Source organism: Rasamsonia emersonii (genome assembly GCF_000968595.1).
Source record: "Rasamsonia emersonii CBS 393.64 chromosome Unknown ctg1118621760064, whole genome shotgun sequence".
NCBI classification, from domain to species: Eukaryota; Fungi; Ascomycota; class Eurotiomycetes; order Eurotiales; family Trichocomaceae; genus Rasamsonia; species Rasamsonia emersonii.
Window position 1 is genome coordinate 18,989 of NW_013563223.1, and position 16,407 is coordinate 35,395.

At 52.8% G+C, this 16,407-nt stretch overlaps 5 protein-coding genes across 5 annotated transcripts; 2 read left to right on the plus strand and 3 right to left on the minus strand.

The window, feature by feature from the left end:
* Positions 1-973: 973 nt before the first annotated feature.
* T310_3348 (Restriction of telomere capping protein 5) lies at positions 974-3,113 on the plus strand (the record flags this gene model as incomplete). The annotated part of the gene is made up of 3 exons (XM_013473769.1): positions 974-1,019; positions 1,145-2,459; positions 2,561-3,113. The coding sequence occupies 3 exons, from the start codon at positions 974-976 to the stop codon at positions 3,111-3,113; spliced, it is 1,914 nt and encodes a 637-aa protein (XP_013329223.1).
* Positions 3,114-3,522: 409 nt separating this feature from the next.
* T310_3349 (uncharacterized protein) lies at positions 3,523-6,065 on the minus strand (the record flags this gene model as incomplete). The annotated part of the gene is made up of 2 exons (XM_013473770.1): positions 3,523-5,725; positions 5,797-6,065. 2 exons carry the CDS (start codon positions 6,063-6,065, stop codon positions 3,523-3,525), a joined length of 2,472 nt encoding a protein of 823 aa, XP_013329224.1.
* A 635-nt stretch (positions 6,066-6,700) lies between these two features.
* T310_3350 (uncharacterized protein) lies at positions 6,701-8,129 on the plus strand (the record flags this gene model as incomplete). The annotated part of the gene is made up of 3 exons (XM_013473771.1): positions 6,701-6,735; positions 6,790-7,994; positions 8,065-8,129. The coding sequence occupies 3 exons, from the start codon at positions 6,701-6,703 to the stop codon at positions 8,127-8,129; spliced, it is 1,305 nt and encodes a 434-aa protein (XP_013329225.1).
* A 1,066-nt stretch (positions 8,130-9,195) lies between these two features.
* T310_3351 (Elongation factor G, mitochondrial Precursor) lies at positions 9,196-11,782 on the minus strand (the record flags this gene model as incomplete). The annotated part of the gene is made up of 3 exons (XM_013473772.1): positions 9,196-11,277; positions 11,329-11,440; positions 11,508-11,782. The coding sequence occupies 3 exons, from the start codon at positions 11,780-11,782 to the stop codon at positions 9,196-9,198; spliced, it is 2,469 nt and encodes an 822-aa protein (XP_013329226.1).
* A 1,747-nt stretch (positions 11,783-13,529) lies between these two features.
* On the minus strand, positions 13,530-15,351 carry T310_3352 (Threonine ammonia-lyase; the record flags this gene model as incomplete). The annotated part of the gene is made up of 3 exons (XM_013473773.1): positions 13,530-14,833; positions 14,892-15,108; positions 15,172-15,351. The coding sequence occupies 3 exons, from the start codon at positions 15,349-15,351 to the stop codon at positions 13,530-13,532; spliced, it is 1,701 nt and encodes a 566-aa protein (XP_013329227.1).
* Positions 15,352-16,407: the final 1,056 nt, after the last annotated feature.

Below are 16,407 nucleotides of genomic sequence, written 5' to 3' on the forward strand. Positions count from 1 at the left end.
CCGTGGCTATTCCTGCCTGCTGCATATGTAGTAGCGGGCGCAAAAATAGTTAGAAAATCTAGTCAAAACATATCGACGCCCTGAAAGAAAGGGTACGATCTGATATGATATGACCAGAAGCCGTCTCAAACCTTTCTCCTGGATTTGTGTACTTGTAAGGAGCTCCTTTGGTGGGGCGTATACCCAATGCCAACGTACCCAGACAGGAGATCTGCGACCAATGATCACAAACGTTGAGCCGATGGAGTCATTCCTTAGACTACTCCATACAGACTAGATCTCCAAGATACTTCTGCCATGTGCATGTGCAACTAACACGATGTTGACCCACTTAGCTAGCCTTCAGCTACATGTACGGAGTAATTTACGTGACGTCGTCGGGAGGTTCTCCTTGCGCTCTTTCACGGAGTCACAAAAGGGCAAGGACTGTTTATTTTAATTCTTCTATCAGATGTTCGTTATCTTTTACGTGTGATTTTGTTGCTTTATTCTTGTTTATTTTTTATTTTTATATCTTGCTTGACGTACTGCCTGGGACTAGACTACCTGCTAGCTGCATCGGAGATTATTCGAGTTCCTATCGATTATCGATCGGATTGTGGGGCAGAGGACGGCATGGCATGTACTGTACGGAGTACATTACTTCATCTCTCCCATTGCCCTCTGTCTAACTACGTTACCATATTATTGCATCCATTTGACGACGGCGATGCCTTTGATTGACTTCTTTATCTTCAGAGAATGATGACAATGTCAAGTTGACGCTCTTCCAAAGTGATCCATCCAACCCAGGCAATGAAACGGGGATACGTATCGCTTGGCATTTTCGGAGCAGCATAGCAGCTGACGAAGTCATCTTCTGCACTTTCGTGCTGCGTTCGAATCTCTCCATATTTTGCCTGTCATTCAAGCTAGGAAAGTCCGTTGAGCCATTGTTGCACGTATTCTATCTGGGGCTGCACTTCCACCAAATATGGGCGCTGCGCAGTCTACCGAGGGCGCCGGAAATGCGTCGCCAGGTTAGTATAAGCAACCGCGACTTCTATTACTGTACAATTGATTGGATGGGACTCTTTCCTGGTTACACAGCAATTAAACCGGTGAAGCTTGTGGATGATAGCTAATTGATGCGATCATGGTACAGAGGAGCTGAGCCATCTGCTGGCAGAGCGCTTTGCGACGAAATGCTTCACGCCTCTCGAGCTGACCCATTTCAAAGACAACTTCTTTTCCCGTGCGCTGGACCAGGGCGGGCTTCGATACTGGAATGAGAAGATCCTTTCCGATTTTCTGGGCATACCTGATGGGGTGAACACCGATGAGAAGGGCGCTGGTCGTGATGCTGCTTCTCTGGATGCAGGCCCGGTCATATTCCGGATGGTGTCGTATTTGGGCGCGTTCCCCTTCCAGACGACCCTGGCGCCTAGCGTCCTGACCTTTGAGGCAATGGTCAAGGTTGTCGTTCTTCTGACGGAACGGTACGGCAAGGTGCTCAAGAGGGGGCGCAAGGATAGGATCAAGCTGCTCTTTGGCAGTCTGGCAGATGTCGCGCGAAGAGACATCGAAGAAAAGAAAGTCGAGAGCGCACCTGGTGAACCAGCCCCTTCATCTTCTTCAGAGGCAGCTGTCGACAAGCACACCTCTCATCCACCGGGATTTGCAATTGACGAGCCGGCAAACGATGACGATGAGGAGGAGGATGATGACGATCTCGCCCTCGCTGCTTTAGAATCACTCGATGCCATTGAGGTTTTCAAACACGATCAGCGAATCGATCGCGCTGTCTACGAAGCCCGGATCTCAGTCGACACATTTCGACGTCTGCTGATGTTGCTCCTTGTCATCGCTCCCTTGAAACCCCTTGAGTCCGTGTCCAAGTACACGTCCAACCTAAGCCCGGATCAACTTGCCGCTGTTCGGCGTGAAGCTGATAGCATTATCGCGGCATTCAGTCCGGAAGAAATTGCTGGCGGCATCCGGTACAGATCTTTTGCGAGAACCGTCTCCGTTTCTTTGCCTCATCTTTTCGATCCTTTGACGCCGCTGTTTGAACATCTCCTCTTCAGTAAAAACTTGGATCTATCTCGGAAACGCACCGGAGCAGAACCGTCTCATGCAGAAGATGAGGGTCAGAACGACTCCAATTCGCCACCTGAAGCTCCTGTCATCCTGCCTGGTAGCTTTGAATCTGCCATCTTAAATCCCAGCATCATATCCCACCTGTCCTTTTTCCTTCCCGCATCTCCGGATGTGAATTTGTTCCGGAGCGGTACACGCCTGCACCCGGTGTTTTCGACAACGGCACATGGCGAGTCCTTGACTTCATTCTCACATAACGTCCTCACCTGGCAAGCTCCGACACTTCTTCTCATCCAAGGCACTCAACGGGACAGGTCAGGAGCCGAGGAAAAGTTAATCACCCTGGGTGCTTATCTCCCTCAGCCTTGGAAGCCGACATCGTCAGCCCACTCTTCCGTCAATGTCAATGACCGTTCCAAACTTCCTTGCCTGTTCCAACTGCACCCATATCATGCCCTCTTCCAAGGCAACCCGTCCCCAGTCCGCGTCACAAACCGACAACCCCAGCCGTGTTCTTCTCCACGAGCACAGGCATCGCAATCGGCTGCGAAGTCGCACCTCCATCGCGCAACAGCTTTGGGCCAGGCGTGCCCGTTCGTTCGTCTCACAGTAAACGGCAACAACAACAAGCCCCCATCCCCATCGGCGCAGGCAGCCTGCTAATCGACGAGGGACTCGAGACAGCGGAGCTGCACGTATCCTACACCAGCGGCGCGGGGGGAGTATTCCTTCCCCCAGTACCGTCCAACATGCCCGTAACCACCACCCAAATCGACATCTACAACCTCGAGATCTGGGGCCTAGTCGAGGATCCCATATCATCATCAGACCCTAACCCCAACTCCTCGCGAGACGCCATCGCCCTCCAGCGCGCCCAATGGGCCTTCGACGCCCGCGAAGCAGAACGACGAAGAACAATCAACCTCAAAGTTGGCGGGTCCGACTCTTCTTCCTCTGATGTACAGAGCGCGAGAGCCCTGCTGGAAATGGCGGGTATTATAAGCGATAGTGGGAAGAGTGGTGGGAGTGTTTGATGGAAGCATTTAAATTGCTTTCCTTTTAAGATTTATTTTTTTTCTTATGATTTCCAACGATATGATATGCATGCAATGCTTTTTTTTGTTTGTTTGTGACTAAGTATGGAAATGCATGCATGCATGCACGCACGCACGGATTCATGATTATGATTAAGATTCACTTAGCAGAGCTAAGCTCAACACTTCTGAAACAGGGTATGTATGTATGTACAGTACATATGTCTATATGTACTTATGATATCTATCAACGATGGGAAACATGGGCATGGACATGGACATAGTAATCACTTTAATTATACAGACCTATCTATCTATCTCTCTATCTATTTCTAAGAAAAATCACCCGTTTCCAGTAATTCTATTCTAACGCCATAGGTAAATAAATGAGTCAGTTGAAGTCACTGACCTACACACGCAACGGGACAAGCCCGCTAGGAGGCTCGTAGAAATCCTTCAACTCTTCCTCTTCTTCCTCCTCCTCCTGGTCAGCTCCGCTGACGTGGGGTTCGACGGTCTCGGCGTTTCTGCCCTTGCCTCCTCGGGTTGCTCCCGCGGTTCCCCGTGTAGAAGCAGTAGTAGTAGTAGCAGCAGCAGCAGCAGGTTTATTGTTATTGTCTTCCGGTTCATTCGCATTGCCTTCGCCGTCGGATTCTCTCGGCAGACGGAAGGCAAGGAATCCCTCCGGGGCGCGCTCCGCTCGATCCATCACTTCTTCCATGTATTTGCGGACTTCTGCCTGGGGCTTCACGACCCGGCTGAGGGGCTCGAGGACGCCCGGCTTGCTGCTGTAAATACGGATGGTAACGGGTTGGTAGTACTCTTTGAGATTGGACGCCTCCTTGGCTTTCTCTTCGGTTTCCTTCTTCTCTCCATTCGCGGCTTGCTCGCCTGTCGAGTCTTTGTTCTCATCTTTTGACGACTCTTTATTATCTGGCTCTTTTTCTGTGGCCTTATCTTTAACCTTGTCATTATCCCCTTCCTTCTCAGCAGGAGTAGACAGTGCACCGGATTTGCCCTTGTCTTTGTCGGCCTTTTTAGACCTTGATTTCCCTTTCGTCTTCGGTGCGGCATCTGATGCATTTTCAATGGGAAATTTGGCGTTCGGATCAACCTTCCGGACAATGAGGAACGACGCTATAACGGTGTTTCCTCCTGGCAAGAACTCGAGGATCGAGTATTCTGGGAAAAGATAACGGTCTCCCGATCCGGCATGTCCTGACGTGCTGCTACCATATGGAGTAAGAGGCGACGTAAACTCAAATACCACCGCTTTGATCGGTGGCTTCGGAGGAGGCGGAGGAGGCCCGGTTTGATGGTAGTAAGCACCTGGAGGCCCATACTGCGAGTTATTGCGGGCCTTGATCGGCGGTGGAGTGGCTTGATACGGAGACTGTGGGTAAGGCGGATAATGGAGCGGACCAGGGTATGGTGAGCCTGGCTGTGGTGATTGATTTGGAGGAGGTAGAGGGCGTGGCGTGGAAGTGGTTGGTGGGGCGTTTGAGCTTGGAGCTGGTGAAGGCGTCGGCACTGGAGTTGGAGATGGACCGGGTGCAGAAGCAGGTGCAGGCTCTGCCGTCCGAGGAGGTTGCTGTGGTGGTGCAGGCGCCGGGGCAGGTGTAGAAGCCGGTGTACCAGATTCCGTCTTGACTTGCGGAGAGTTATTTGGAGCCGGGGTTTGGGGAGTAGGCGTCGGGGCTTGACTGGGAGTTGGAGGGGGCTGGGCCTGAGGGACATTGTTTTGCGCCTGCGCCTGTTCCGGGGCTGAGGGAGCCGCGGGAGCCGACTGAGGTGGTTCCGGATCTCGTGGTTGCTGCTGCTGCTGCTGCTGCTGCTGCTGTGGCTGTGGTGGCGGTTGCTGAGGGTGCTGCGGTTGCGGTTGTTGCGGATACTGCGACTGCTGGTACTGTTGCTGTTGTTGCTGCTGCTGTTGCTGCTGTCGCTGTTGCTGTTGCTCTCTGCTTCTGATAATGGCGTTGAGCTCATCGATATGCGCCTGGAAAGTTCGCAGCTGTTCTTGAGACGCCTTGCTCGACGCAACCACCCGCATCAACGCCTTTAACTCAGGGTCCTGCGCAGCCCGGGTAGCAAGCATCTGGATCACAGGATCTGGACTCGGTTTCGGCGGCTGTTGTGGGGGAGCTTGCGCAGGCTCAGGCCTTCTCGCAGGAGGAGGCTGCGGTGTCCTCTGCTGAGGATGAGGCTGGGGTGGAGGTGGATGAGCAGGTGGCGGACCACGCTGGTCCATACCCGGCTGCGGAGGCGGATGATAATTGTATGGAGGAGGCTGGCGCATCTGATTCGGAGGAGGATATGCCTGATACTGATGGAAGGCGTTGGGAGGGCCGTAGTGGACCATCTGGCGTTGCGCAGGCGCCATCTGGACGGGCGGTTTTGCATTGGGGTCCTTGACAACATACAACATCCCGTCAAAGTGGTGAGGTTCGATGATGATCTTGCAAGGCCCGACCTTGCTCATGGACTCCTTGGGAGGGTTCTTGCCTTCGATCTGCTCTCTTTTGGTCTTCTTGGGCTTCGTCCAGTATTTCTCGAAGATGCCATCGCTGAGCCATTTCTTCTTGGAACGTTCCAGGGATACTAATAGAACAGCGCTTGAGAAGAAGTCAGCATGAGAATAATTGCGCGACATGTTTTAAAACGAGAGAGCTATGGGGTGACACACCTTTCCGCAATAGACTGGTAGTCCTTGTCCGAGAGGTTCGAGGGCTGCGGCTTGGACAGCGTTGGAAGAGCTTCGCCATCCTTGACTTTTGTCGGAAGGGGCTCCTCAGGTTCCTGGACTGGTTCAGGCTCAGGCGCAGGCGATGGGACGACCACAGGCGTTGAGGCCTTCTTCTTGGAAGACTGGGGTTGCGGAGTGGCTTCGGAGGCCCTTCTCTTTGCCGCGGGTTCGCGACGCTCACGCGCGGGGAGCTTGCGTTTCTCCGCCATCGCGGCGGTGTAAGATAGCGGATCTCAAGAAGAACTCGAAGGGGACTGATGGAATATCATGCCAGGACTGAGGAGCAGGGCGTCCTGGGCAGCGGCGTGGTGGAGAGGTAGCGCGCGAGTCGCGATGGCGGAAATCTTTAGGCAGCGGAAGGAAAGGCGGAAGAGAGCGGCAACATGTGATCGGCTGTTGCTGACTTCACTCGCTGCTGTCCTGCACTCCTCCACGCTCCATGCTTGTTTCTGTTATCGCAGGTCGACAATCAAAAATTAAAATTTAAATAACTGGTAAGGATAGCTTCGCCACTCTTTTTATTTGTCTTTTGCTCTCATGCATCCGACCTGGCAATCCTGGACCTGACGGAGAGCGATGCCGTCATACCATAAACATCCCCCATAAACATCCCGTAGTGAATATTCCCATGGTCGTTCTTTGATTTTTTTCCCAGGAATTCTACCTAACATTTGTTATTTCTGTTAATTCATTTCTTTAGACGGAACACTAGCCATAATTTCAACTGACAATATAGTAGTCTACCGTACTATACAATAGCGCTTGACGTGGCCATGGTCGAGCTCTTGCCGATCTTCAAAAAGACCTACTGGTCTCTGGCCGCTGGAGGCCTTATATACGTGATATGGCTATTTTCGATGACCTTTCCTGGTCCCCAGCGTGTGTACGGAACCCGCATTCTCTTGTCAAATGAGCTGGGGCTAAGCATGGCAGCGCTCTGTACGCGCACAAGATCAATCCGACTCTCTGGCAGGACCTGAATGATGTCGAGAACTTTGGCTTTCTGAGTATGCGAGTTTTTGATCTTTTCTTCGTGGATCTAGCTGATGATAGATATGCAGGAACACAAGTGCAGCCATTCCACCTGGTGACTCCAGATAATGAGACGCTCTATGGCTGGCATATCCTTCCACTTCACTTGTGCAGAGAGCACGAGGAATTGCTCAACGAGCATATGTCTTATGGGCCAGCAGAAGATTATACCAAGACGGTCGCCTACAAGCTTCTAGCGGAGGATCCCAATGCCCGAGTGGTCGTGAATTGTAAGTGCCGGCCTCCATCAAGCAGCCACCCCAAGCAGCCAGATCTAACAGACTTGTCAGTCCACGGTAATGCCGCTCATCTTGGCTCTGCGTTGCGGCCAGAGATGTACCGCATGTACCTCGGCATTTCGACGCCGTCCAACCCGGTCCACATCTTTGCCATCGACTATCGAGGTTTCGGACTGTCGACGGGGTCTCCCACCGAAGAAGGAGTCATCACGGACGGGCTCACGCTGCTCAACTTCCTGACCTCTTCGCCTCTGAACGTTCCTCCGTCTCGCATTGCCATCGTGGGACTGAGCCTGGGAACGGCGGTGACATCAGCGGCGGCAGAGCGATTCGCATTTGGCGCGCCCGAGTCGGCGATCATCCAACCGGCGATTAAAGATCCGGAGCCCTTCGCGGGGATCATCCTGCTTGCATCTTTCAGCAATATCCCGAACCTCATCGAATCATACAGCTTGAAAGGCCTCACTCCGCCCATGCTCTCTCCGCTGATCGGCTACCCTCGCGCGCAGAAATACTTCCTCGACCGGATCTACGACCGGTGGGACACTGCGGCGCGCGTTGCGCGGCTGACAGGCGTAGGACCAACAGCGAAGGACGAGTCCGATGCCGTCTACGCCAACAAAGCACTGGATCTGACGATCGTGCATGCCCGCGACGACGTCGAGATCCCATGGTGGGAGGGTGCGCGAGTCTGGAAAGCAGCGATCGGAGAGACAGAGAAGGGCGAACCGTCAGAAGGGAAATTCGTCTACGAGCGTATCGCAGAGAACGGCCTGACAGAGATCCGCGTCTGGGAGAAGGAAGTCCAACCCGAGAAGGGTGCGAGGGCAGTGAAGAAAGTGAGATGGGAGAAGGTTGGATATGGAGGTACAGTACATACAAACATACATTCCATTCTTCTGATCCTTGAAGTCGAAAGAAATGCTAACGAGACCAGGACACAACCACGTCGGGGCATATTCCGTCGCCGCGCTTGCCGTGCTGAGGGCATTCGAGGAGTAACACTCAACCTCACTCGGCGGTTACTATTTATTAACATTATTTATTATCTTCTGATGATAGAATGTAAATAAATACATACATACATACATACAACTATCGAACGAACAAAGTATGTACTGTATGTACATACAGTACACAGAGAAAGAAGATAGATAGAAAAAAGAAAAGAAAAGAAAAGAAATGGACACTGGCTATATACTACAGTATAGTATAGTATAGTTTAACTTTAGTCTCACATGATAAATGAGCTACATCCCATCAGATCAGATTTTAAGACTAATATGAGTAATAGTAATAACTAGAACAACTAGAACTATATAGTAGTAGTAAATACTATACAGTACATAGTTATATGTTTCTTCCTTGCCATGGTGTTTCAAGTGCTATTTATTATGATATATCCCTTTTCTTTGTCCGTTTCGTCCCCTTTTCTCTTTCTCTTTCTCTTTCTTTGCTGGTTTATTATAAGATTCGAGATGAAAAAAGGTTCTATTTCTATTTATTTATTTACTTGGAAATAGGCATCTGCATCTGCGTCTCCATCTGCATTCGCTATCCGCATCATAACCCCGATGATGTGGCGACGCCCATTTCCATTTTCAATTCCATGCCCATGTTCATGATCAATGTCGAATTTCTGCTGTTTTGCTCGATGAGGTGAGGAGAGATGAGATGAGATGATCCAACACACAAACAAAAGAACCATCTTCCTCAGATATATTCTGTACAGGGGTTCAGAAGACAATAAAAAATAAAAATACACAACATAAACCTAACCTAACCTAACCTAACCTAGCATAACATAACCAAGATGACGATAACAGTCCCGATATAAGTAAGACAGGTTGGTGAAGGGAAGTAAGTAAGTTAGTAAGTGATATGAATATGAAGTAGGTAGGTAGATAGGTAGGAGGATGGGGAGGATGAGGATGATGGGAGGATGGCGGGAGAAGGTCATTAATGTAATCGGATGAAGGGGCGCATATCTACCTAGCGAGCGCATCGATCAGTCTTGCTGATTGATTCTTCTCTCGCTAGAGTCCCTCCGAGTGTTAGTGTAGTGTCATCATTTCTTGTGTCGCTCGGCCTGCGCCTTCTGGTACTTGGCGATGAGCTCCTTCTGCAACTGCATGGGCGCCTTCTCGTAGTGGCTGAATTCCATCGTGTACTCGCCCTTGCCCTGGGTCGCTGCGCGCAGGTGGCTGCTGAAGCCGAACATGTTGTTCAGACTGCAGTCGGCGTGGACAGTGAACTCGTCGACGCCCGTCTCGGTGTCGTTGATAGTCGCGTTGCGCTTGTTCAGCAGCGCGATCACGTCACCCTGGAACTCGATCGGGGCCGTCACCACCGTCTTCATCAGCGGCTCCAGCACCACTGGGTTGCTCTCCATGAACGCCTTGCGGAACGCCTGCTGCGTCGCGTTCTTGAACGCCATTTCCGACGAGTCGGTGACGTGCGTCGCGCCGTCGTTGATCACCATCTTCGTGCCCAGCACCCGGTGCCCGATCAACGGTCCCTTCTCGCACGCCAGGTGGAAGCCCTTCTCACAGGCAAACAGGAACTTCTCCGAAATAGCGCCGCCGACGATCTGCTCCTCGAACTTGTTCTCGTCCAGGCTGCCAGTAGGCTCCATCCACCCGGCCACACGCGCGTAGTCTCCGGGACCTCCGGTCTGCTTCTTCAGCAGGTGGTCGAACTCGACTCGGTTGCCGATCGTCTCGCGGTAGGCCACCTGGGGCTGTCCGGTCTCGCAGTCCACGCGGTACTCACGGCGCATCCGTTCCACGTAGATGTCGAGGTGCAGTTCTCCCATACCCGAAATGATGGTCTGCTCGCTTTCGGGGTCGTAAGAGACCCGGAACGTAGGGTCCTCCCGCTGGAACCGGGCAATGGCCTTGGAGAAGTTGCCCGAATCCTTGGTGTTCTTGGGCTTGATCGAGAGCGAGATGACGGGCTCGGGCACGAACATCGACGACATGGTGTATGCGAGCTGTCCGTCAGTGAACGTGTCACCCGAGGCGCAGTCGACACCGAACACGGCGCAGATTTCACCCGCGCCGATTTCCTGCACTTCCTCCATCTCGTCCGCATGCATCCGGACAATCCGCGGAACCTTGACCTTCTTGTTGGACCGCGCGTTGAAGACGTAGGCGCCCTTGCGCAGCGTTCCCTGGTAGACACGGATGTAGGTGAGCTGGCCAAAGTTGCTTTCTTCCAGCTTGAAGGCCAGACCGACGAAGGGCAGGCTGTTGTAAGGAACGAGCTTCACCGAAGCCTCTTTACGCTTCTGGTCCAGGGCCGTGTTGGTCACTTCGGACGGGTTGGGCAGGTAGTCGCAGACACCATCCAGCAAGGGCTGGATAGACTTGTTCGCCAAAGCCGACCCCATGAAGACGGGAGTGAACTTCAGAGAGATGGTCGCCCGGCGGATGGCGGCCTTGATCTGCTCCACCGTCGGCTCCTTCTCTTCCAGGAAGAGCTCCGCGATCTCGTCGTCGACGTCGGCGAGCATCTCAATAAGCATCTTCCTCCTCTCCTCCGCAATCGGCCTGACTTTTTCCGGAATCTCGTCCTTCTCAACAACCTTCTCTCCCCTAGCGCCTTCGTTGTAGATGGCCTTCATCCTGATCAGATCCACCACTCCCTCGAACTCGTCCTCTGCGCCAATGGGCACCTGGACAGCGGCAGCAGGGATCTTGAGCTTGTTGTTGATCTGCTCGATTGCCTTGAACGGGTTGGCGCCCATGCGGTCCATCTTGTTAACGAAGGAGATGCGCGGCACGTTGTACCGCTTCATCTGGCGGTCGACGGTGATGGTCTGGGACTGCACGCCCGACACGGCGCACAGGATCATGACGGCGCCATCCAGCACACGCAGCGCTCTCTCGACCTCGATGGTAAAGTCAATGTGCCCGGGGGTGTCGATCAGGTTGAAGTGGTATTTCTCCTCCTTGCCGTTCTCCTTCTTGACCCAGTCACAGAAGGTGGCCGCAGACTGGATGGTGATACCCTTTTCACGCTCCAGCTCCATCGAGTCCATCTTGGCGCCGACATTGTCGCGACCGCGCACTTCGTGGATCGCCTTGATCCGACCCGTGTAGTAGAGGACTCGCTCTGTGGCGGTAGTTTTACCGCTGTCGATATGAGCCTGAAGGAGTCAGAGCTGCTGTATATCCCTTATGGACGTGCAAATGCTTACAGCAATTCCAATGTTCCTGACCCGGGAGAGTCGTTCCCACTCCTTGGGATCGAGGTTGTCGATGATAGCCTGTTGAGAGAGCGTCTCTGGATCTGCGGCAGCGTGTTCGGCGCTGTTGACGGCCATCAGCAACAATTACAACAGCCAAGCAAAACAAAAATAATAGAAATTATCCTTACACCGCAGCGGCAGCAGAGGAATTCCTCCGTTGCTGCCATTGCCTACTCAAAGACAACAGCGGCGACCGATAGCGACACGACGCCGCACCAGTCGACAACGGCCGGAGCCCAGTAACAGCAACAGCAGCAGCCGGAGACGCAGCGGCGCATCGCAACAGATTCTGGTTCTGGGTAACAACAGCAATACGCGGCAATCGACCGGCCGCGGCAGATCTGGTCAGACCAGAGGGAGAAGAAGAAGAAGAAAGGGAACGCGCGAGCGAATAAGGCCTCATAGCTAGCGAGCTGTATTAACCCCTGTAAACTTCCCTTTCTTGTCTTTTCTTGTCCTGTCTGGTCTGCGGTTCCTAGGCGTTCCTATTTTCCTGTTCCTCTTGTCGGAGACGCCAGGAAAAAAGTTTCGGGGATAGGGACGGACGCGCTTCACGTGATTGCGTTATCTGCAGGGCAGGCACAGGGACCGGCCACTGATATCGCGTGTTTAGTAACGGAGTTCTGTCTGCGATTGCCGGGTCGGGCCGCGAGGATATCTACATTATTAGGCAGTCAGTGGGAATAATAATATGCTGGTTTTACTACAACTAGCATCGGCATACAGACAGACTGGATCAGACTCCATACATAGCAAGGTAGGTAGGTCTTTTATGCTAGATAGATAGTAATGTACAGTACAGTACAGAATAACACAAGGAGAAAACCCTCAAAAGCGGAGGAAAGGTAGGTCGATCACGCCATGCTAATGCCAATCAATGCCCAATTTCCATCTCGCAGGATGTAATATAATAAATAGTTCATATCATATTCCTCTCCTTCAACTGGCGAATCGAATCGAATCGAATCGACAATGCGATGCGATGCGGCGATCTCTCCCGTAGCGCATAAAAAAAAACAGTACTGATATTGGCCAATTCCTTTCTTGGTTTCTTTAGTATCGAAAAAATTTCCCAGCGAATCGCTTTCTTTATTTGCCTTGTCGCTGCTTATGCTTCGGGTTTTTGGAACTGTTTGATGTCAGCAATCGCAATCGTAAGTCGTCTGATTGGATATCCACGCCGCAGCACTCACCAGATAATGTACACCCTGTTCTTCCGTCGGACGGGCTGTGAGACGCGAGACAAGTCAGTTAGTCAAACTGTCCGAACAGAACTGGAGTTATGTCCAGTAGAAATCGGAGACAAATGAACGAGTTGATTTAATTTACCTTGCACCCATCACAAAGCCTCTTGACAGAAGACCGCGTCTTCATCCCTCTGATCTGCTGAGAAGACCCTGCCGCTGCAACAGCCACGCCGTTGTTACTCCGCAAGCGGGTCCACAGACTGCTGCTGCTGCTGTTGGCCCCATTTCCGACAGATGATATCGTGCCGCTCAGTCGCAAGAAGGACCGTGTGACGACGGCATTCTGCCGGAACGGAGAGGAGAGTGAGAAGAATTGGCGGATTATTGAGCCGGAGGTGAGTAGAGAGCGGATGGGTAGCATGGTGGTGATGTTGCAATCGCTCCCCCTGAAAGGGAAAGCTTCGAGAAGTTCAGCCGATTAACAAAAAAAGTCAGCTTCTGATGGAGTTCAGGATTGGTTGGGTTTTCTGTGCTGGAATGGAATAATATCTATCGAGTGACTGACTGATGAAGGCCTGCCGAAAGATCTCCGATCTCTGACTGACTCTGGATGTATGTGGAGGGTTGGTTGGTGGTCGGGGATTCTGTATCGCCGTTTTCCGACATCCGGTATCAGGCACGTGATTGGCTGAGAGTATACAATACAGATCGATGACAGCTCACCCCACAATTGCATTGTATTCAATTCACTATTCTAAGAATATCTACAGTATAGAGGATTTCCTACTGCTTGTAATAAAGTATGACTTCGCGCATTCTAACCGAACGCCAGCAAAACCCATCAACATCAACACGTCCGTATCAACAGGCTCTCCTTTCGCCTGAGCAGTAAATATACTTCTCGTAACGGTGATATCATTAGTATGAAGAATAGACAAAGAAAAATAAGAGAGAGTCGACTGGTTAATCGTCTCGAAGAAACATCTTGTACACTGGGTTATCGGTGCATTCCGTGTACGGATATCCGAGATCGTTGAGGAAGCTGTCGAGCTCGCTGTCCTCCCCGGGAGGACATTGGATGCCTGCCAACACCTGGCCGACGTCGCCGCCGTAGTTGCGGTAGTTGAAAAGAGTGATGTTGTGACTCGGGCGTAGGTTGGTCAGGAACTTTATCAGCGCGCCATGCCGTTCCGGAAACTGGAACATGAAGATGCGCTCGTCCTTGACGCCGCTGGGCCCGCCCACCAGGTACCGCGCATGCGTCTTGGCGAACTCGTCGTCGCTGAGATCGGATGCCCGCATCCCGTTCTTCTCGAGTTCCTCGAAGATCTCAGCGAGGTCCTGTCGACCCGTCGACGTGGACAGGGAGATGCTCATCAGGATATGGGCCGTGTCTTCTCGCGTGTAGCGGTAGTGGAAGGAGGTAACGGGATAGGGCCGCAGAACGTCGATGAGGGCCGCAAAGGCACCCTGCCGTTCCGGGATCGCGACACTCAGCAAGGCCTCCTTCCTTTCACCGAGTGCCGCCCGTTCGGCGACGAATCGAAGTCGGTCAAAGTCCATATTGGCCCCGGAGGTCACCGCCACCAGCTCTCGCTTCGGATTCGGGTTGGGATGGTCTGCCACATATTTCTTGAGACCTGCAAGGGCCAGGGCGCCGGCCGGTTCCAGGACGGACCTGGTGTCTTCGAAAGCGTCCTTGATGGCGGCGCAGATCTCGTCGGTGGTGACCTGGATGACGTCGTCGACGACCTCCCGGCAGATTCTGAACGTCTCCTCCCCGACAGCCTTGACGGCAGCCCCGTCCGCGAACAGGCCTACTTCCTTCAGCGTCACCCTGCGGTTCTCCTTCAGAGACTGGGCCATGGCATTGGCATCGAAGGCCTCGACACCAATGACCTTGACATGAGGCGCGATGCGCTTGATGTAGGCACCCACGCCGGCGATAAGCCCGCCACCGCCGACACAGCAGAAGACGGCCTCTAGGTGCTGCAGCTTGGCCTGACGCAGGATTTCCATCCCGATGGTCCCTTGACCCGCGATCACGTAGGGATCATCGAACGGGGGAATGCTGGTGAGGTTGTACAGCTTCTCCAGCCGGTGCGCTTCTTCCTTGGCAGCATCGAAGTCATTGCCATGCAACACAACGTTCCCGCCTAGTCGGGACACATTGAGGTGCTTGATGGCCGGGGTCCCCGCGGGCATGACGATGGTCGCGGGGATATTGAGTTTCCGAGCGGAGTATGCCACGCCTTGCGCGTGGTTGCCTGTAGGTGCATGAGTGAGGACATTCACCCAAATCGCAATTCGGACCGCCAATCTCACCAGCAGAGCATGCAATGACACCCTTCCACCGCTGCTCAGGGGGCAGATGAGCCATCTTGTTGTACGCGCCCCGCAGTTTGAAGCTAAATACGGGCTGCAAATCCTCCCGTTTCAGCAGAACTCTGCATTCTAGCCGATTGCTCAAGTTGACGGCATGTTGGAGAGGCGTCTCCTCCACGACGTCGTAGACGCGGGAGGTCAGAATGAGGCGAAGATACTACACTCCAGTCAATCATTTGCGGAAGGAAGCACGACGATCAGTCGCAAGAGGGGAACGCACATCGGGATAGCCATTGGGCAGGATAAAGTCCTCCGGAATGTCAAAGGTCGGGGGGAATGGGCGCTCTCCGGGTTCGTTGGGAGGGGTGGGATTGGCAGCGTACTCGGTCAGCGACAGCGAGCTCTCGTTGGGCTTGCGGGGAGGAGTGACGGCGCCATTGCTCGACGGGTCTTCAGTCATGGCGGCAGAACACAGGCCCGGACCAATTCAGCGATCTCAATCCGGGAATGGCGAGGTTGGGGGCGAGCAGACGGAGGCAGAGACGAACAGCAGAAAATTACGGACTGTACGGGCTTCGCGCGGGAGTCACGGACACATGGTTAGGTCAGCAACCCTAGCCGCCAGCCCTAGTTTCCTCTTTCGAACACCGCTAGCCGTGGTCTGCAATTGCTCACGTGAATCTTCTATCTCGAATGCAAAACGAGCAGAAGGCTGTTAAACCCGTAAAATTGATGCTGTAAAGCTGCTTGTTCACTGGACGAGGCTGTTCGTTGTTGAGATCGACGACAGGGTGACTGACTCAAAGACGGCGGAGTTGTGTGGAGGATGGATATTCCCCGTGGCGCATCGCCCACGAGGAAGACTGTATACAGACAGGCACGCAGTGATGTGATGGATCATATTGATATCTGGGGTTGACTTGCCATTACGCTATTCGTTTATTATTCTTGAAGTCTCGACTGCAGTAAAGGTACAGGTACAGATACAGATACAGCACGTCCTCGTGAGACTGCAGTACGAGGAATACGAAGAGACCCATGGTTGCATTACAGCCACGTTGTTGACAGTTGACAGGCTACCCACGCGACTCCATAACTCCCCGCAGCAGTTAATTAAGATACCCCGACCGATCAACAACACAATGCAGCAGAAATTAGGTTATCAATCATGGATCAAAGTTCCTCTGTCTGTACAATTTGTACCTTGCTTTAGCTTTAGTTAACCTTAATCCGCCTCGTCTCTGGCAGCGCTTTCCGAAATCATCAATCGTGAACTCCTGCCCGAACAAGCTTCTCGTATGCGACGTGACTAAGACCCCGATCACACCGGTCACGGAAGACCACATCCGCCGGGTATTTTGGAAAAATAAGCTGTCTGGGATGGCTTTTGGCCGATGCCTGACCTGGCCAGGATCCTGAGTGAGTGCAACGGGGCCATCTTCCCGGTCTTCCCCGCAATCTCAGCGCATGATTGTCCCTTTTGACCGTGGAAAAAGCAGGCAATACCCGGTCTAGA